This window comes from Mustelus asterias, chromosome 6 (assembly GCF_964213995.1).
Source record: "Mustelus asterias chromosome 6, sMusAst1.hap1.1, whole genome shotgun sequence".
Classification (NCBI taxonomy): domain Eukaryota; kingdom Metazoa; phylum Chordata; class Chondrichthyes; order Carcharhiniformes; family Triakidae; genus Mustelus; species Mustelus asterias.
Genome location: NC_135806.1, coordinates 147,643,968 through 147,658,184, shown reverse-complemented (window position 1 = coordinate 147,658,184; position 14,217 = coordinate 147,643,968). Strand labels below are relative to the sequence as shown.

The following is a 14,217-nucleotide window of genomic DNA, read 5'->3' as shown; positions in this document are numbered from 1 at the left end:
TATAGGGATAGGATGTTTTGCTACAATTGTATAGGGTGTTGGTGAGGCCACACCTGGAGTATTATATGAAATTTTGGTGTCCGTATCTGAGGAAGGATGTCCTTGCTATAGCGGGAGTACAGTGAAGGTTTACCAGGCTGATTTCTGGGATGGCAGGTCTGTCACATGAGGAGAGACTAAGTCGGTTAGGATTATATTCAGTAGAGTTTAGAAGAGTGAGAGGAGATCTCATAGAAACTGATATAATTCTAACAGGGTTAGACAGGGTAGATTCAGAAAGAATGTTCCAAATGGTGGGGGAGTCCAGAATTAAGGGTCATAGTTTGAGGATAAGGGGTAAACCTTTTAGAACTGTGAGGAGAAATTTCTTCACCCGGAGGGTGGTGAATGTATGGAAATCACGACTACAGAATGTAATTGAGGTCAAAAAGTTGTCTGATTTCAAGAAGAAATTAGAACAAAGAACAATACAGCACAGGAACAGGCCCTTCGGCCCTCCAAGCCCGTGCCGCTCCCTGGTCCAAACTAGAACATTCTTTTGTATCCCTCCATTCCCACTCCGTTCATATGGCTATCTAGATAAGTCTTAAACGTTCCCAGTGTGTCCGCCTCCACCACCTTCCTTGGCAGCGCATTCCAGGCCCCCACCACCCTCTGTGTAAAATATGTCCTTCTGATATCTGTGTTAAACCTCCCCCCCTTCACCTTGAACCTATGACCCCTCGTGAACGTCACCACCGACCTGGGGAAAAGCTTCCCACCGTTCACCCTATCTATGCCTTTCATAATTTTATACACCTCTATTAAGTCTCCCCTCATCCTCCGTCTTTCCAGGGAGAACAACCCCAGTTTACCCAATCTCTCCTCATAACTAAGCCCCTCCATACCAGGCAACATCCTGGTTAACCTCTTCTGTACTCTCTCCAAAGCCTGCACGTCCTTCTGGTAGTATGGCGACCAGAACTGGACGCAGTATTCCAAATGCGGCCGAACCAACGTTCCATATCTGTGCCAGATGCGTGGAACTGCAACTCCTGAAGGATCGTGTAAGGGAGCTGGAGCTGAGGCTCGATGAACTCAGTTTAGTTAGGGAAAATGAGAGATTAATAGATAAAAGTTATAGTCAGGTAGTGACACCAGGGTCTCGGAAGGAAGACACGTGGGTCACAGTTAGGAGGGGTAATAGTCAGAAGGGTGATGTGCCAGAAAGTACCCCAGTGGCAGTCTCCCATAAAAGAAAGGGATGGGCAACAGATGGGAGAAGGGAAGGGAGTGAGCAGTCTGTGTAGGAATCCCCTGTGGTTGTCCCCCTCCAAAATAGGTATATTGTTTTGGATTCTGTGGAGGGGGATGACCCAATGGTTAGAGGCACGGACAGGCGGTTCTGTGGGAGTGAACGAGAATCCAGGATGGTAGTCTGCCTCCCTGGTGCCGGGGTACTGGATGTCTCCGAGAGGGTAGGAAGCATATTTAAAAAGGAAGGTAGTCAAACGGATGTGATTATACACATTGGTGAAAATGATGTAGGTAGGAAGAGCAGGGGGGTCATACGAGAGAAATTCAGGGAGTTGGGTGCTAGGCTAAAAAGTAAGGCCTCCAGGGTAGCAATCTCTGGACTGCTCCCGGTGTCTAGTGCAAGTGAGGCTCGGAACAGGGAGATTCTACAGTTGAACGCGTGGCTAAAGGACTGGTGCAAGAGGGAGGGTTTTAAATTCATAGATAACTGGGAAATCTTCAAGTCAGGATAGCAACTGTACAGAAAAGATGGTTTACACCTTAACTGGAAGGGAGCAAATATCCTGGCTGGGAGTTTTGCTAGAGTGTTGCGGCATGATTTAAACTAGTGTGGCAGGGGGGGTGGGGAACAAAACAGTAGGTCAGTAAATACTGAGGCTGGGGTTGAACTGGGGGCCAGGGCAAGGCTAGCTAAGAAGAGGAGCACTCTGGAGGAGGGTGACCTGAGTGGGCCTGGAGGTCTGGAGTGCATCTGCTTCAATGCGAGGACCGTAACGGGTAAAACAGATGAACTTAGGGCCTTAATGCTTATGCGGAATTTGGATGTGGTTGCGGTGACAGAAACTTGGTTAAAAGGACAGGACTGGCAGCTGAATATTCCGGGGTATAAGTGTTTTAGGCGAGACAGAGGAGGGGCTAAAAAAGGTGGGGGAGTAGCGATATTAGTTAAGGAGTATATTACCGCGGTGCAGAGGGTAGACAACTTAGAGGGGTCATGTACTGAGTCGCTGTGGGTGGAACTCAGAAACAGGAAGGGTGAAGTCACTATGCTGGGGGTGTACTACAGACCACCCAACAGCCCACGGGAAGTGGAGGAAAGGATATGTCAGGAGATTCTGGATAGGTGCAGAAAAAATAGGGTTGTTGTAGTGGGGGACTTTAATTTCCCTGGCACAGACTGGAAAGTGCTTAGAGCTGGGGGTCCGGACGGGGAGGAATTTGTAAAATGCATACTGGAAGGTTCTTTGGAACAGTATGTAGATAGCCCGACGAGAGAGGGGGCTATACTGGACCTAGTTCTGGGAAATGAGCCCGGTCAGGTCGTCAAAGTTTCGGTAGGGGAACATGTGGCAAATAGTGACCACAACTCTGTTAACTTTAGGATAGTAATGGACAAGGATGAGTGCTGTCCTACAGGCAGGGTGCTAAATTGGGGGAAGGCTAACTATAGCCGGATTAGGCAGGAATTGGTGGATGTTGATTGGGAGAGGATGTTCGAGGGCAAGTCCGCGTCTGGCATGTGGGAGTCTTCTAAGGAACTATTGATAAGGCTGCAGGATAGGCATGTGCCTGTAAAAAGGAAAGATAGGAAAGGTAGGATTCGAGGGCCGTGGATAACCAGGGAAATTGAGGATCTGATTAAAATGAAAAGGGAGGCGTACGTCAGGTCCAGGCAACTGAAAACAGATGGAGCTCTGGAGGAATACCGAGAGAGTAGGAAAGAAGTCAAACGGGGAATAAGAAGGGCAAAAAGAGGTCACGAGATATTCTTGGCAGGCAGGACTAAGGAGAATCCTAAGGCATTCTATTCATACGTTAGGAACAAAAGAGTTGTCAGGGAGAAAATCAGACCTCTCAGGGACAAAGGAGGGGAATTATGCTTAGAACCCAAGGGAATAGGGGAGATCCTAAATGAATACTTTGCATCGGTATTCACGAAGGAGAGGGGAGTGTTAACCGGGAGTGTCTCGGAGGGAGGTGTTGACCTGTTAGAGAAAATCTCCATTACAAGAGAAGAAGTGTTAGGTTTTTTAGGGAACCTTAAAACTGACAAAGCCCCAGGGCCTGATGGCATCTATCCTCGACTGCTCAGGGAGACGAGAGATGAAATTGCTGGGCCTCTGACGGAAATCTTTGTCGCTTCTTTGGACACGGGTGAGGTCCCTGAGGATTGGAGGTTAGCGAATGTGGTCCCGTTGTTTAAGAAGGGTAGCAGGGATAACCCAGGAAATTATAGGCCGGTGAGCTTGACGTCCGTGGTAGGGAAGTTGTTGGAGAGGATTCTTAGAGACAAGATGCATGTGCATTTAGAACGGAACAATCTCATTAGTGACAGACAGCATGGTTTTGTAAAAGGGAGGTCGTGCCGTACAAATTTGGTGGAGTTTTTTGAGGAAGTGACAAAAACGGTTGACGAAGGAAGGGCCGTGGATGTCGTCTATATGGATTTCAGTAAGGCATTTGACAAAGTCCCACATGGCAGGTTGGTTAAGAAGGTTAAGGCTCGTGGGATACAAGGAGAAGTGGCTAGATGGGTGGAGAACTGGCTTGGCCATAGGAGACAGAGGGTAGTGGTCGAAGGGTCTTTTTCCGGCTGGAGGTCTGTGACCAGTGGTGTTCCGCAGGGCTCTGTACTGGGACCTCTGCTATTTGTGATATATATAAATGATTTGGAAGAAGGTGTAACTGGTGAAATCAGCAAGTTTGCGGATGACACGAAGATGGCTGGACTTGCGGATAGCGAAGAGCATTGTCGGGCAATACAGCAGGATATAGATAGGCTGGAAAATTGGGCGGAGAGGTGACAGATGGAGTTTAATCCAGATAAATGCGAAGTGATGCATTTTAGAAGAAATAATGTAGGGAGGAGTTATACAATAAATGGCAGAGTCATCAGGAGTATAGAAACACAGAGGGACCTTGGTGTGCAAGTCCACAAATCCTTGAAGGTGGCAACACAGGTGGAGAAGGTGGTGAAGAAGGCATATGGTATGCTTGCCTTTATAGGACAGGGTATAGAGTATAAAAGCTGGAGGCTGATGATGCAGCTGTATAGAACGCTGGTTAGGCCACATTTGGAGTACTGCGTCCAATTCTGGTCGCCGCACTCCCAGAAGGACGTGGAGGCGTTAGAGAGAGTGCAGAGAAGGTTTACCAGGATGTTGCCTGGTATGGAGGGTCTTAGTTATGAGGAGAGATTGGGTAAACTGGGCTTGTTCTCCCTGGAAAGACGGAGAATGAGAGGAGATCTAATAGAGGTGTACAAGATTATGAAGGGGATAGATAGGGTGAACGGTGGGAAGCTTTTTCCCAGATCAGAAGTGACATTCACGAGGGGTCACGGGCTCAAGGTGAGAGGGGCGAAGTATAACTCGGATATTAGAGGGATATTTTTACACAGAGGGTGGTGGGGGCCTGGAATGCGCTGCCAAGTAGGGTGGTGGAGGCAGGCACGCTGACATCGTTTAAGACTTACCTGGATAGTCACATGAGCAGCCTGGGAATGGAGGGATACAAACGATTGGTCCAGTTGGACCAAGGAGCGGCACAGGCTTGGAGGGCCGAAGGGCCTGTTTCCTGTGCTGTACTTTGTTCTATACATCTGCAACATCAGACCCCAACTTTTATACTCTTTGCCCCGTCCTATAAAGGCAAGCATGCCATATGCCTTCTTCACCACCTTCTCCACCTGTGACGTCACCTTCAAGGATCTGTGGATGTGCACACCCAGGTCCCTCTGCGTATCTACACCCTTTATGGTTCTGCCATTTATCGTATAGCTCCTCCCTACATTATTTCTACCAAAATGCATCACTTCGCATTTATCAGGATTGAACTCCATCTGCCATTTCTTTGCCCAAATTTCCAGCCTATCCATATCCTTCTGTAGCTTCTGACAATGCTCCTCACTATCTGCAAGTCCTGCCAATTTTGTGTCGTCCGCAAACTTACTGATCACCCCAGTTACACCTTCTTCCAGATCGTTTATATAAATCACAAACAGCAGAGGTCCCATTACAGAGCCCTGCGGAACACCACTAGTCACAGGCCTCCAGCCGGAAAAAGATCCTTCCACTACCACCCTCTGTCTTCTGTGACCAAGCCAGTTCTCCACCCATCTAGCCACCTCCCCCTTTATCCCATGAGATCCAACCTTTTTCACCAGCCTACCATGAGGGACTTTGTCAAACGCTTTACTAAAGTCCATATAGACGACATCCACGGCCCTTCCCTCGTCAACCATTCTGGTCACTTCTTCAAAAAACTCCACCAGGTTAGTGAGGCATGACATCCCTCTCACAAAACCATGCTGACTATCGTTAATGAGTTTATTCCTTTCTAAATGCGCATACATCCTATCTCTAAGAATCTTCTCCAACAACTTCCCCACCACGGACGTCAAGCTCACCGGCCTATAATTACCCGGGTTATCCTTCCTACCCTTCTTAAATAACGGGACCACATTAGCTATCCTCCAATCCTCTGGGATCTCACCTGCGTCCAGTGACGAGACAAAGATTTGCGTCAGAGGCCCAGCGATTTCATCTCTCGTCTCCCTGAGCAGCCTTGGATAGATTCCATCAGGCCCTGGGGATTTGTCAGTCTTTATATTCTCTAACAAACCTAACACTTCCTCCCTTGTAATGGAGATTTTCTCCAACGGTTCAACACTCCCCTCCGAGACACTCCCAGTCAACACATCCCTCTCTTTTGTGAATACAGATGCAGTGTATTCATTTAGGATCTCTCCTACTTCTTTGGGCTCCAAGCATAATTCCCCACTTTTGTCCCTGAGAGGTCCAATTTTTTCCCTGACAACCCTTTTGTTCCTAAGGTACGAATAAAATGCCTTGGGATTCTCCTTAATCCTGTCTGCCAAGGAAATTTCATGACCCCTTTTTGCCCTTCTAATTCCCCGTTTGAGTTCTTTCCTACTTTCTTTGTACTCCTCCAGAGCTCCCTCCGTTTTTAGCTGCCTGGACCTAACATACGCCTCTCTTTTCATTTTGACCAGTCCCTCAATTTCCCTGGTTATCCACGGTTCTTGAATCCTACCCTTCCTATCCTTCCTTTTTTTACAGGCACATGCCTGTCCTGCAGCCCTAACAACTGTTCCTTAAAAGACTTAGATATAGCTCTTGGTGCTAAAGGGATATGGGGAGGAAGGAGGGATCAGGATATTGAATTCGATGATCAGCTATGATCAAAATGAAATAACAGAGCAGGCTCGAGGGGCCAAATGGCCTACTCCTGCATCTAGTTTCTATGTTTTATTCCTAAAGGTACCTTGCAACTATCTCAGACAAATTACAAGTTTATTGTGACTGCAGTCTCCCGGAGCTTTCCTGATGACTTGGGATAATCCATAAGACTGGCCGCTGTTCATGTCTCCTTGGTGTGAAGGGGATGAGTGAGCATCATTCTCGTTTGGACCACTGCCTGAATGAAACAGGCTTTTCTCATTTTTCTTTAGGTTCTAAAGTGTGAGGTGATTCATTTTGGTAGGATTAATTTAAATGTGGATTACAGGGTCAAAGGTAGGGTTCTGAAGACTGTGGAGGAACAGAGAGATCTTGGGGTCCATATCCACAGATCTCTAAAGGTTACCACTCAAGTGGATAGAGCTGTAAAGAAGGCATATAGTGTGTTAGCTTTTATTAACAGGGGGTTGGAGTTTAAGAGCCGTGGGGTTATGCTGCAACTGTACAGGACCTTGGTGAGACCGCATTTGGAATATTGCGTGCAGTTCTGGTCACCTCACTATAAGAAGGATGTGGAAGCGCTGGAAAGAGTGCAGAGGAGATTTACCAGGATGCTGCCTGGTTTGGAGTGTCGGTCTTATGAGGAAAGGTTGAGGGAGCTGGGGCTGTTCTCTCTGGAGCGGAGGAGATTGAGGGGAGACTTAATAGAGGTTTATAAAATGATGAAGGGGATAGATCGAGTGAACGTTCAAAGACTATTTCCTCGGGTGGATGGAGCTATTACGAGGGGGCATAACTATAGGGTTCATGGTGGGAGATATAGGAAGGATATCAGAGGTAGGTTCTTCACGCAGAGAGTGGTTGGGGTGTGGAATGGACTGCCTGCAGTGATAGTGGAGTCAGACACTTTAGGAACATTTAAGCGGTTATTGGATAGGCACATGGAGCACACCAGGATGGTAGGGAGTGGGATAGCTTGATCTTGGTTTCAGATGAAGGTCGGCACAACATCGTGGGCCGAAGGGCCTGTTCTGTGCTGTACTGTTCTATGTTCTATGTTCTGTGAACTCATCACTTAAAGCTATTCCTTGCTTTCTAATCCTTTATCCAAGTGCACATCTTTCCTTTGAAATCCGCTTGTTGCTAATTCACCAGTTAGCACTCATCATGGCACCTTCACCAATTTAAGGCATTACCCCCTCAAACAGGGGATCAGATTGACCCTTCCATAATATGGTAACTTCTCATTAAAGATCTCAAACTATTGCATATCCACTTGTAATCTGCACATTAACTGAACTGCTTTCCAGTGGAAATGTACTCGCTCCTTTTTTTGGATTTAGATCTCATTGTTTCAAACAGACGCAGGAACATTCATGAAGCACCCCCTTACCAGTAGTCTTCCCAAAAGACTCAGCAACAACTCTGCTGCTGGCCACTCTGGTTTGTTAACAGTGGAAAGGAGATCCTGAACAAAGTTTTCAAAGAGTGGTCTGTAATCTTCTTCGCCTTGTTTGCTGCCACACCTACAGAAGCAGAAAAATTCATTACTGATCACCAACCCAAGGGCTTAGTACAAACATTTTAACACTAATGTACAGAGCTGGCTCAGAGACTGTGTTTATAAACACCGCCACACAGAGCTGACAGAGACTGTGTTTATAAACACCGCCACACAGAGCTGTCTGAGAGACTGTGTTTATAAACACCATCACACAGAGCTGGCTGAGAGACTGTGTTTATAAACACCATCACACAGAGCTGGCTGAGAGACTGTGTTTATAAACACCATCACACAGAGCTGGCTCAGAGACTGTGTTTATAAACACCGCCACACAGAGCTGGCTGAGAGACTGTGTTTATAAACACCGCCACACAGAGCTGGCTGAGAGACTGTGTTTATAAACACCGCCACACAGAGCTGGCTGAGAGACTGTGTTTATAAACACCGCCACACAGAGCTGGCTGAGAGACTGTGTTTATAAACACCGCCACACAGAGCTGGCTCAGAGACTGTGTTTATAAACACCATCACACAGAGCTGACAGAGACTGTGTTTATAAACACCGCCACACAGAGCTGGCTCAGCGACTGTGTTTATAAACACCATCACACAGAGCTGGCTGAGAGACTGTGTTTATAAACACCATCACACAGAGCTGGCTGAGAGACTGTGTTTATAAACACCATCACACAGAGCTGGCTGAGAGACTGTGTTTATAAACACCATCACACAGAGCTGGCTGAGAGACTGTGTTTATAAACACCATCACACAGAGCTGGCTGAGAGACTGTGTTTATAAACACCATCACACAGAGCTGGCTGAGAGACTGTGTTTATAAACACCGCCACACAGAGCTGGCTGAGAGACTGTGTTTATAAACACCATCACACAGAGCTGGCTGAGAGACTGTGTTTATAAACACCGCCACACAGAGCTGGCTGAGAGACTGTGTTTATAAACACCATCACACAGAGCTGGCTGAGAGACTGTGTTTATAAACACCATCACACAGAGCTGGCTGAGAGACTGTGTTTATAAACACCATCACACAGAGCTGGCTGAGAGACTGTGTTTATAAACACCGCCACACAGAGTTGGCTCAGAGACTGTGTTTATAAACACCATCACACAGAGTTGGCTCAGAGACTGTGTTTATAAACACTGCCACACAGAGCTGGCTGAGAGACTGTGTTTATAAACACCGCCATACAGAGTTGGCTGAGAGACTGTGTTTGTAAACACCATCACACAGAGCTGACAGAGACTGTGTTTATAAACACCATCACACAGAGCTGGCTGAGAGACTGTGTTTATAAACACCGCCACACAGAGTTCGCTCAGAGACTGTGTTTATAAACACTGCCACACAGAGTTCGCTCAGAGACTGTGTTTATAAACACCGCCACACAGAGTTCGCTCAGAGACGGTGTTTATAAACACCGCCACACAGAGCTGTCTGAGAGACTGTGTTTATAAACACCATCACACAGAGCTGGCTGAGAGACTGTGTTTATAAACACCATCACACAGAGCTGGCTGAGAGACTGTGTTTATAAACACCGCCACACAGAGCTGGCTCAGAGACTGTGTTTATAAACACCGCCACACAGAGCTGGCTCAGAGACTGTGTTTATAAACACCATCACACAGAGCTGGCTCAGAGACTGTGTTTATAAACACCGCCACACAGAGCTGGCTCAGAGACTGTGTTTATAAACACCATCACACAGAGCTGGCTCAGAGACTGTGTTTATAAACACCGCCACACAGAGCTGGCTGAGAGACTGTGTTTATAAACACCATCACACAGAGTTCGCTCAGAGACTGTGTTTATAAACACCGCCACACAGAGCTGGCTGAGAGACTGTGTTTATAAACACCGCCACACAGAGCTGGCTGAGAGACTGTGTTTATAAACACCGCCACACAGAGCTGGCTCAGAGACTGTGTTTATAAACACCGCCACACAGAGTTCGCTCAGAGACTGTGTTTATAAACACTGCCACACAGAGTTCGCTCAGAGACTGTGTTTATAAACACCATCACACAGAGCTGGCTCAGAGACTGTGTTTATAAACACCGCCACACAGAGTTCGCTCAGAGACTGTGTTTATAAACACCATCACACAGAGCTGGCTGAGAGACTGTGTTTATAAACACCATCATACAGAGCTGGCTGAGAGACTGTGTTTATAAACACCGCCACACAGAGCTGGCTCAGAGACTGTGTTTATAAACACCATCACACAGAGCTGGCTCAGAGACTGTGTTTATAAACACCGCCACACAGAGCTGGCTGAGAGACTGTGTTTATAAACACCATCACACAGAGCTGTCAGAGACATTTTTAAACTCATTCATGGTACTGGCTCTGCCAGCATTTTTTGCACCTTCCTAACTTCTCTCAATGTGGTGGTGGTGCTGAGCTGTTTATTGAACCACTGGAACTGTCAGGGAGGGAGTTTCAGGATTTTGATCCCGCAACATTGAATGGCTCAGAGGTGATGCGCCCATGCATCTTCGGCCTTTTCCTTTTTGGTGGTAGACGTCACAGGTTTGGGAGGTGCTATTGAAGGAGCCTTAATGAATTGCTGCAGTGCATCTTGTAGAAGGTACAAGATGCCACTGTATAATGGAGTAAGTTTAAAGTGGTGGACGGGGTGCCAATCAAAGGGGGCTGATATGTCCTGGATGGAGTCAAGCTTCTCAAGTGTTATTGGAGCTGCACTCAACCAGACAAATGTGGAGTATTCCATCGCACTCCTGAGTTGTACCTTGCAGATCGTGGACAGGCTTCAGTGAAGCAGGAGGCAAGATGCTCACCACAGAATTACTGGTCCTGACCTGTTCTTATAGTATGGCCTATTTCAGTTTCTGATCAATGGTAACTCCCAAGATGTTGTTGGCAGGAGATTGAGCAATGATAATGGCTTTGAGTGTCATGGGGAGTTGGCTAGATTCTCTCTTACTGGAGATGACCATCACCTGGCACTTGTGTGGCACGAATGTTACTTGCCACATATCAACCCAAGTCTGAATATTGTCCTGGTCTTGCTGCAAATGGACATGGACTGCTTCAGGAAGACACGTGGGTTACGGTTAGGAAGGGTAAAGGTCACGTACCAGAGAGTACCCCGGTGGTTGTCCCCCTTAACAGTAAGGGATGGGTGTCAGACGGGAGAGAGCACTCAGTGACTGCGTGTGTGTGTGTGTGTGTGTGTGTGTGTGTGTGTGGGGGAGGGGGGGGAAATCGGGCTCTGTGGCTCAGAAGGGAAAGAGGGGAACCAGGGGAGCAATAGTAGTGGGGGATGAAATGGTTAGAGGCACAGACAGGTGGTTCTGTGGGCGTCAACGAGACTCCAGGATGGTAGTCTGCCTCCCTGGTGCCGGGGTCCTGGATGTCTCTGAGCGGGTAGGAAGCATCCTAAAAAAGACAGGTAACCAGACAGACGTCATTGTCCACATTGGTGAAAATGACGTAGGCAGAAAGAGCAGGGAGGTCCTGAGAGAGCAATTCAGGGAGTTGGGTAGTAGGCTGAAAAGCAGGGCCTCGAGGGTAGCGATCTCTGGACTACTCCCAGTGCCACAAACGAGTGAGGCTAGGAACAGGGAGATTGTACAGCTGAACGTGTGCCTAAAGGACTGGTGCAGGAGGGGGGGTTTCGAATTCGTGGATCACTGGGAAGTCTTCAAGAGAGGATGGCACCTGTACAAGAAGGACGGGTTGCACCTAAACTGGAGGGGCACGAATATCCTAGCTGGGAGTTTTGCTCGTGTGGTTCAGGTGGGTTTAAACTAATGTGGCAGGGGGGTGGGGATCAGAACAATAGGCCAATAAGCATAGAGGCTGGGGACGAGGTTGGGGACAAGACAAGGCTATCTAAGAGGAAGAGCATTCTGGGGGAAGATGACCTAGTGGACCTGGAGGTCTGGAGTGCATCTGCTTCAATGCAAGGAGCGTCACGGGCAAGACAGACGAGCTTAGAGCCTTAATGCTTGCGTGGAACTTGGATGTGGTTGCAGTGACGGAAACTTGGTTAAAAGGAGGACAGGACTGGTAGCTGAATATCCCGGGGTATAAGTGTTTTAGGCGAGACAGAGGAGGGGCTAGGAGAGGTGGGGGAGCAGCAATGCTGATTAAGGAGCATATTACAGCGGTACAGAGGGTGGACAATATGGAAGGGTCAGGTAACGAGTCACTGTGGGTGGAGCTCAGAAACAGGAAGGGCGCAGTCACTATGCTGGGGGTGTACTACAGGCCTCCCAACAGCCCAGGGGAAGTTGAGGAACGGATATGTAAGGAGATTCTGGACAGGTGCAGAAAAAATAGGGTTGTTGTAGTGGGAGACTTTAATTTCCCTCACATAGACTGGAAATCGCTTAGGGCCTGGACGGGGAGAAATTTATAAAATGCGTACAGGAAGGCTCTTTGGAACAATATGTTGACAGTCCAACGAGAGAGGGGACTATACTGGACCTAGTACTGGGGAATGAGCCCAGTCAGGTCGTCAAAGTTGCAGTCGGGGAACATGTGGCGAATAGTGACCACAATTCTGTAAACTTTAGGATAGTAATGGAAGAAGAAGAATGTTGTCCTATGGGTAGGGTGAATTGGGGGAAGGCTAACTGCAGCCGGATAAGGCAGGATTTGGTGGCTGTTGATTGGGAGAGGCTGTTCGAGGGTAAATCCACACCTGGCATGTGGGAGTCTTTTAAGGAGCAGTTGATAGGACTGCAGGACAGGCATGTGCCTGTAAAGAGGAAGGATAGGAAAGGTAGGATTCGAGAGCCGTGGATAACCAGTGAAATTGTGGGCCTAATGAAAAAGAAAAAAGAGGCATACATGAGGTCCAGGCAGCTAAAAACAGATGGAGCACTGGAGGAATACAGAGAAAGTAGAAAAGAACTCAAACAGGGACTTAGAAGGGCAAAAAGGGGTCACAAAATGTCCTTGGCATACAGGATTAAGGAGAATCCTAAGGCATTTTATACATACGTTAGGAACAAGAGCGTTGTTAGGGAAAGAATCGGACTTCTCAGGGACAAAGGAGGGGAATTATGCTTAGAACCAAAGGAAGTAGGTGCGATCCTAAACGATTACTTTGCATCAGTATTCACAAAGGAGAGGGACATGTTGACTGGTAGTGTCTTAGAGAGATGTGTTGACCCATTAGAAAAAATCTCAATTACAAGGGAGGAAGTGTTAGGTTTTTTAGGAAACATTAAGAGAGACAAATCCCCAGGGCCAGATGGCATCTATCCGAGACACCTCAGGGAGGCGAGAGATGCAATTGCTGGGCCTCTAACAGAAATCTTTGTCTCTTCACTGGACACAGGTGAGGTCCCAGAGGATTGGAGGATAGCAAATGCGGTCCCGTTATTTAAGAAGGGTAGCAAGGATAACCCTGGTAATTATAGGCCGGTGAGCTTGACGTCTGTGGTAGGGAAGTTGTTGCAGAAGATTCTTAGAGATAGGATATATGCGCATTTAGAACTGAATACTCTCATTAGCGATGGACAGCATGGTTTTGTACGAGGGAGGTCATGCCTCACAAATTTGGTTGAGTTTTTTGAGGAGGTGACAAAAACGATTGACGAGGGAAGGGCCGTGGATGTCATCCATATGGATTTTAGTAAAGCGTTTGACAAGGTCCCTCATGACAGGCTGGTGCAAAAGGTTAAATCTCACGGGATAAAAGGCGAGCTAGCTAGATGGGTGGAGAACTGGCTTGGCCATAGAAGACGGAGGGTAGCAGTGGAGGGGTCTTTTTCCAGTTGGAGGTCTGTGACTGGTGGTGTTCCGCAGGGCTCTGAACTGGGACCTCTGCTGTTTGTGATATATATAAATGATTTGGAGGAAGATGTAGCTGGTGTGATCACTAAGTTTGCGGACGACACAAAGATTGCTGGAGTTGCGGATAGTGATGAACATTGTCACACATCAGATGCTCGAGGAGTATAAAAAGTGCAAGAAGCTACTTAAGAGGGAAATCAGGAGGGCTAAAAGAAGACATGAGGTTGCTTTGGCAGACAGAGTTAAGGAAAATCCAAAGAGCTTCTATAGGTATGTTAGGAGCAAAAGGATAGTGAGGGATAAAATTGGTCCTCTTCAAGACCAGAATGGTAGACTGTGTATGGAACCAAAAGAGATGGGGGAGATACTAAATGGTTGTTTTGCATCCGTATTTACTGAGGAAACGGGCATGGAGTCTACGGAAATAGGGCAAACTGGTAGGGAGGCCATGGAACCTTTACAGATTAAAGGGGAGGAGGTG

At 47.4% G+C, this 14,217-nt stretch overlaps 1 protein-coding gene across 10 annotated transcripts in view; it reads right to left on the bottom strand.

Moving 5' to 3' along the window:
• LOC144495209 (nipped-B-like protein) overlaps positions 1-14,217 on the bottom strand; it is a 728,344-nt gene that overhangs the window by 287,533 nt on the left and 426,594 nt on the right. For all 10 annotated transcript variants that reach the window (XM_078215273.1, XM_078215271.1, XM_078215278.1 and 7 more), the window contains one exon: positions 7,831-7,963. In XM_078215273.1, coding sequence (XP_078071399.1) covers positions 7,831-7,963 — 133 coding nt within the window. The remainder of the gene's footprint in view (positions 1-7,830; positions 7,964-14,217) is intronic.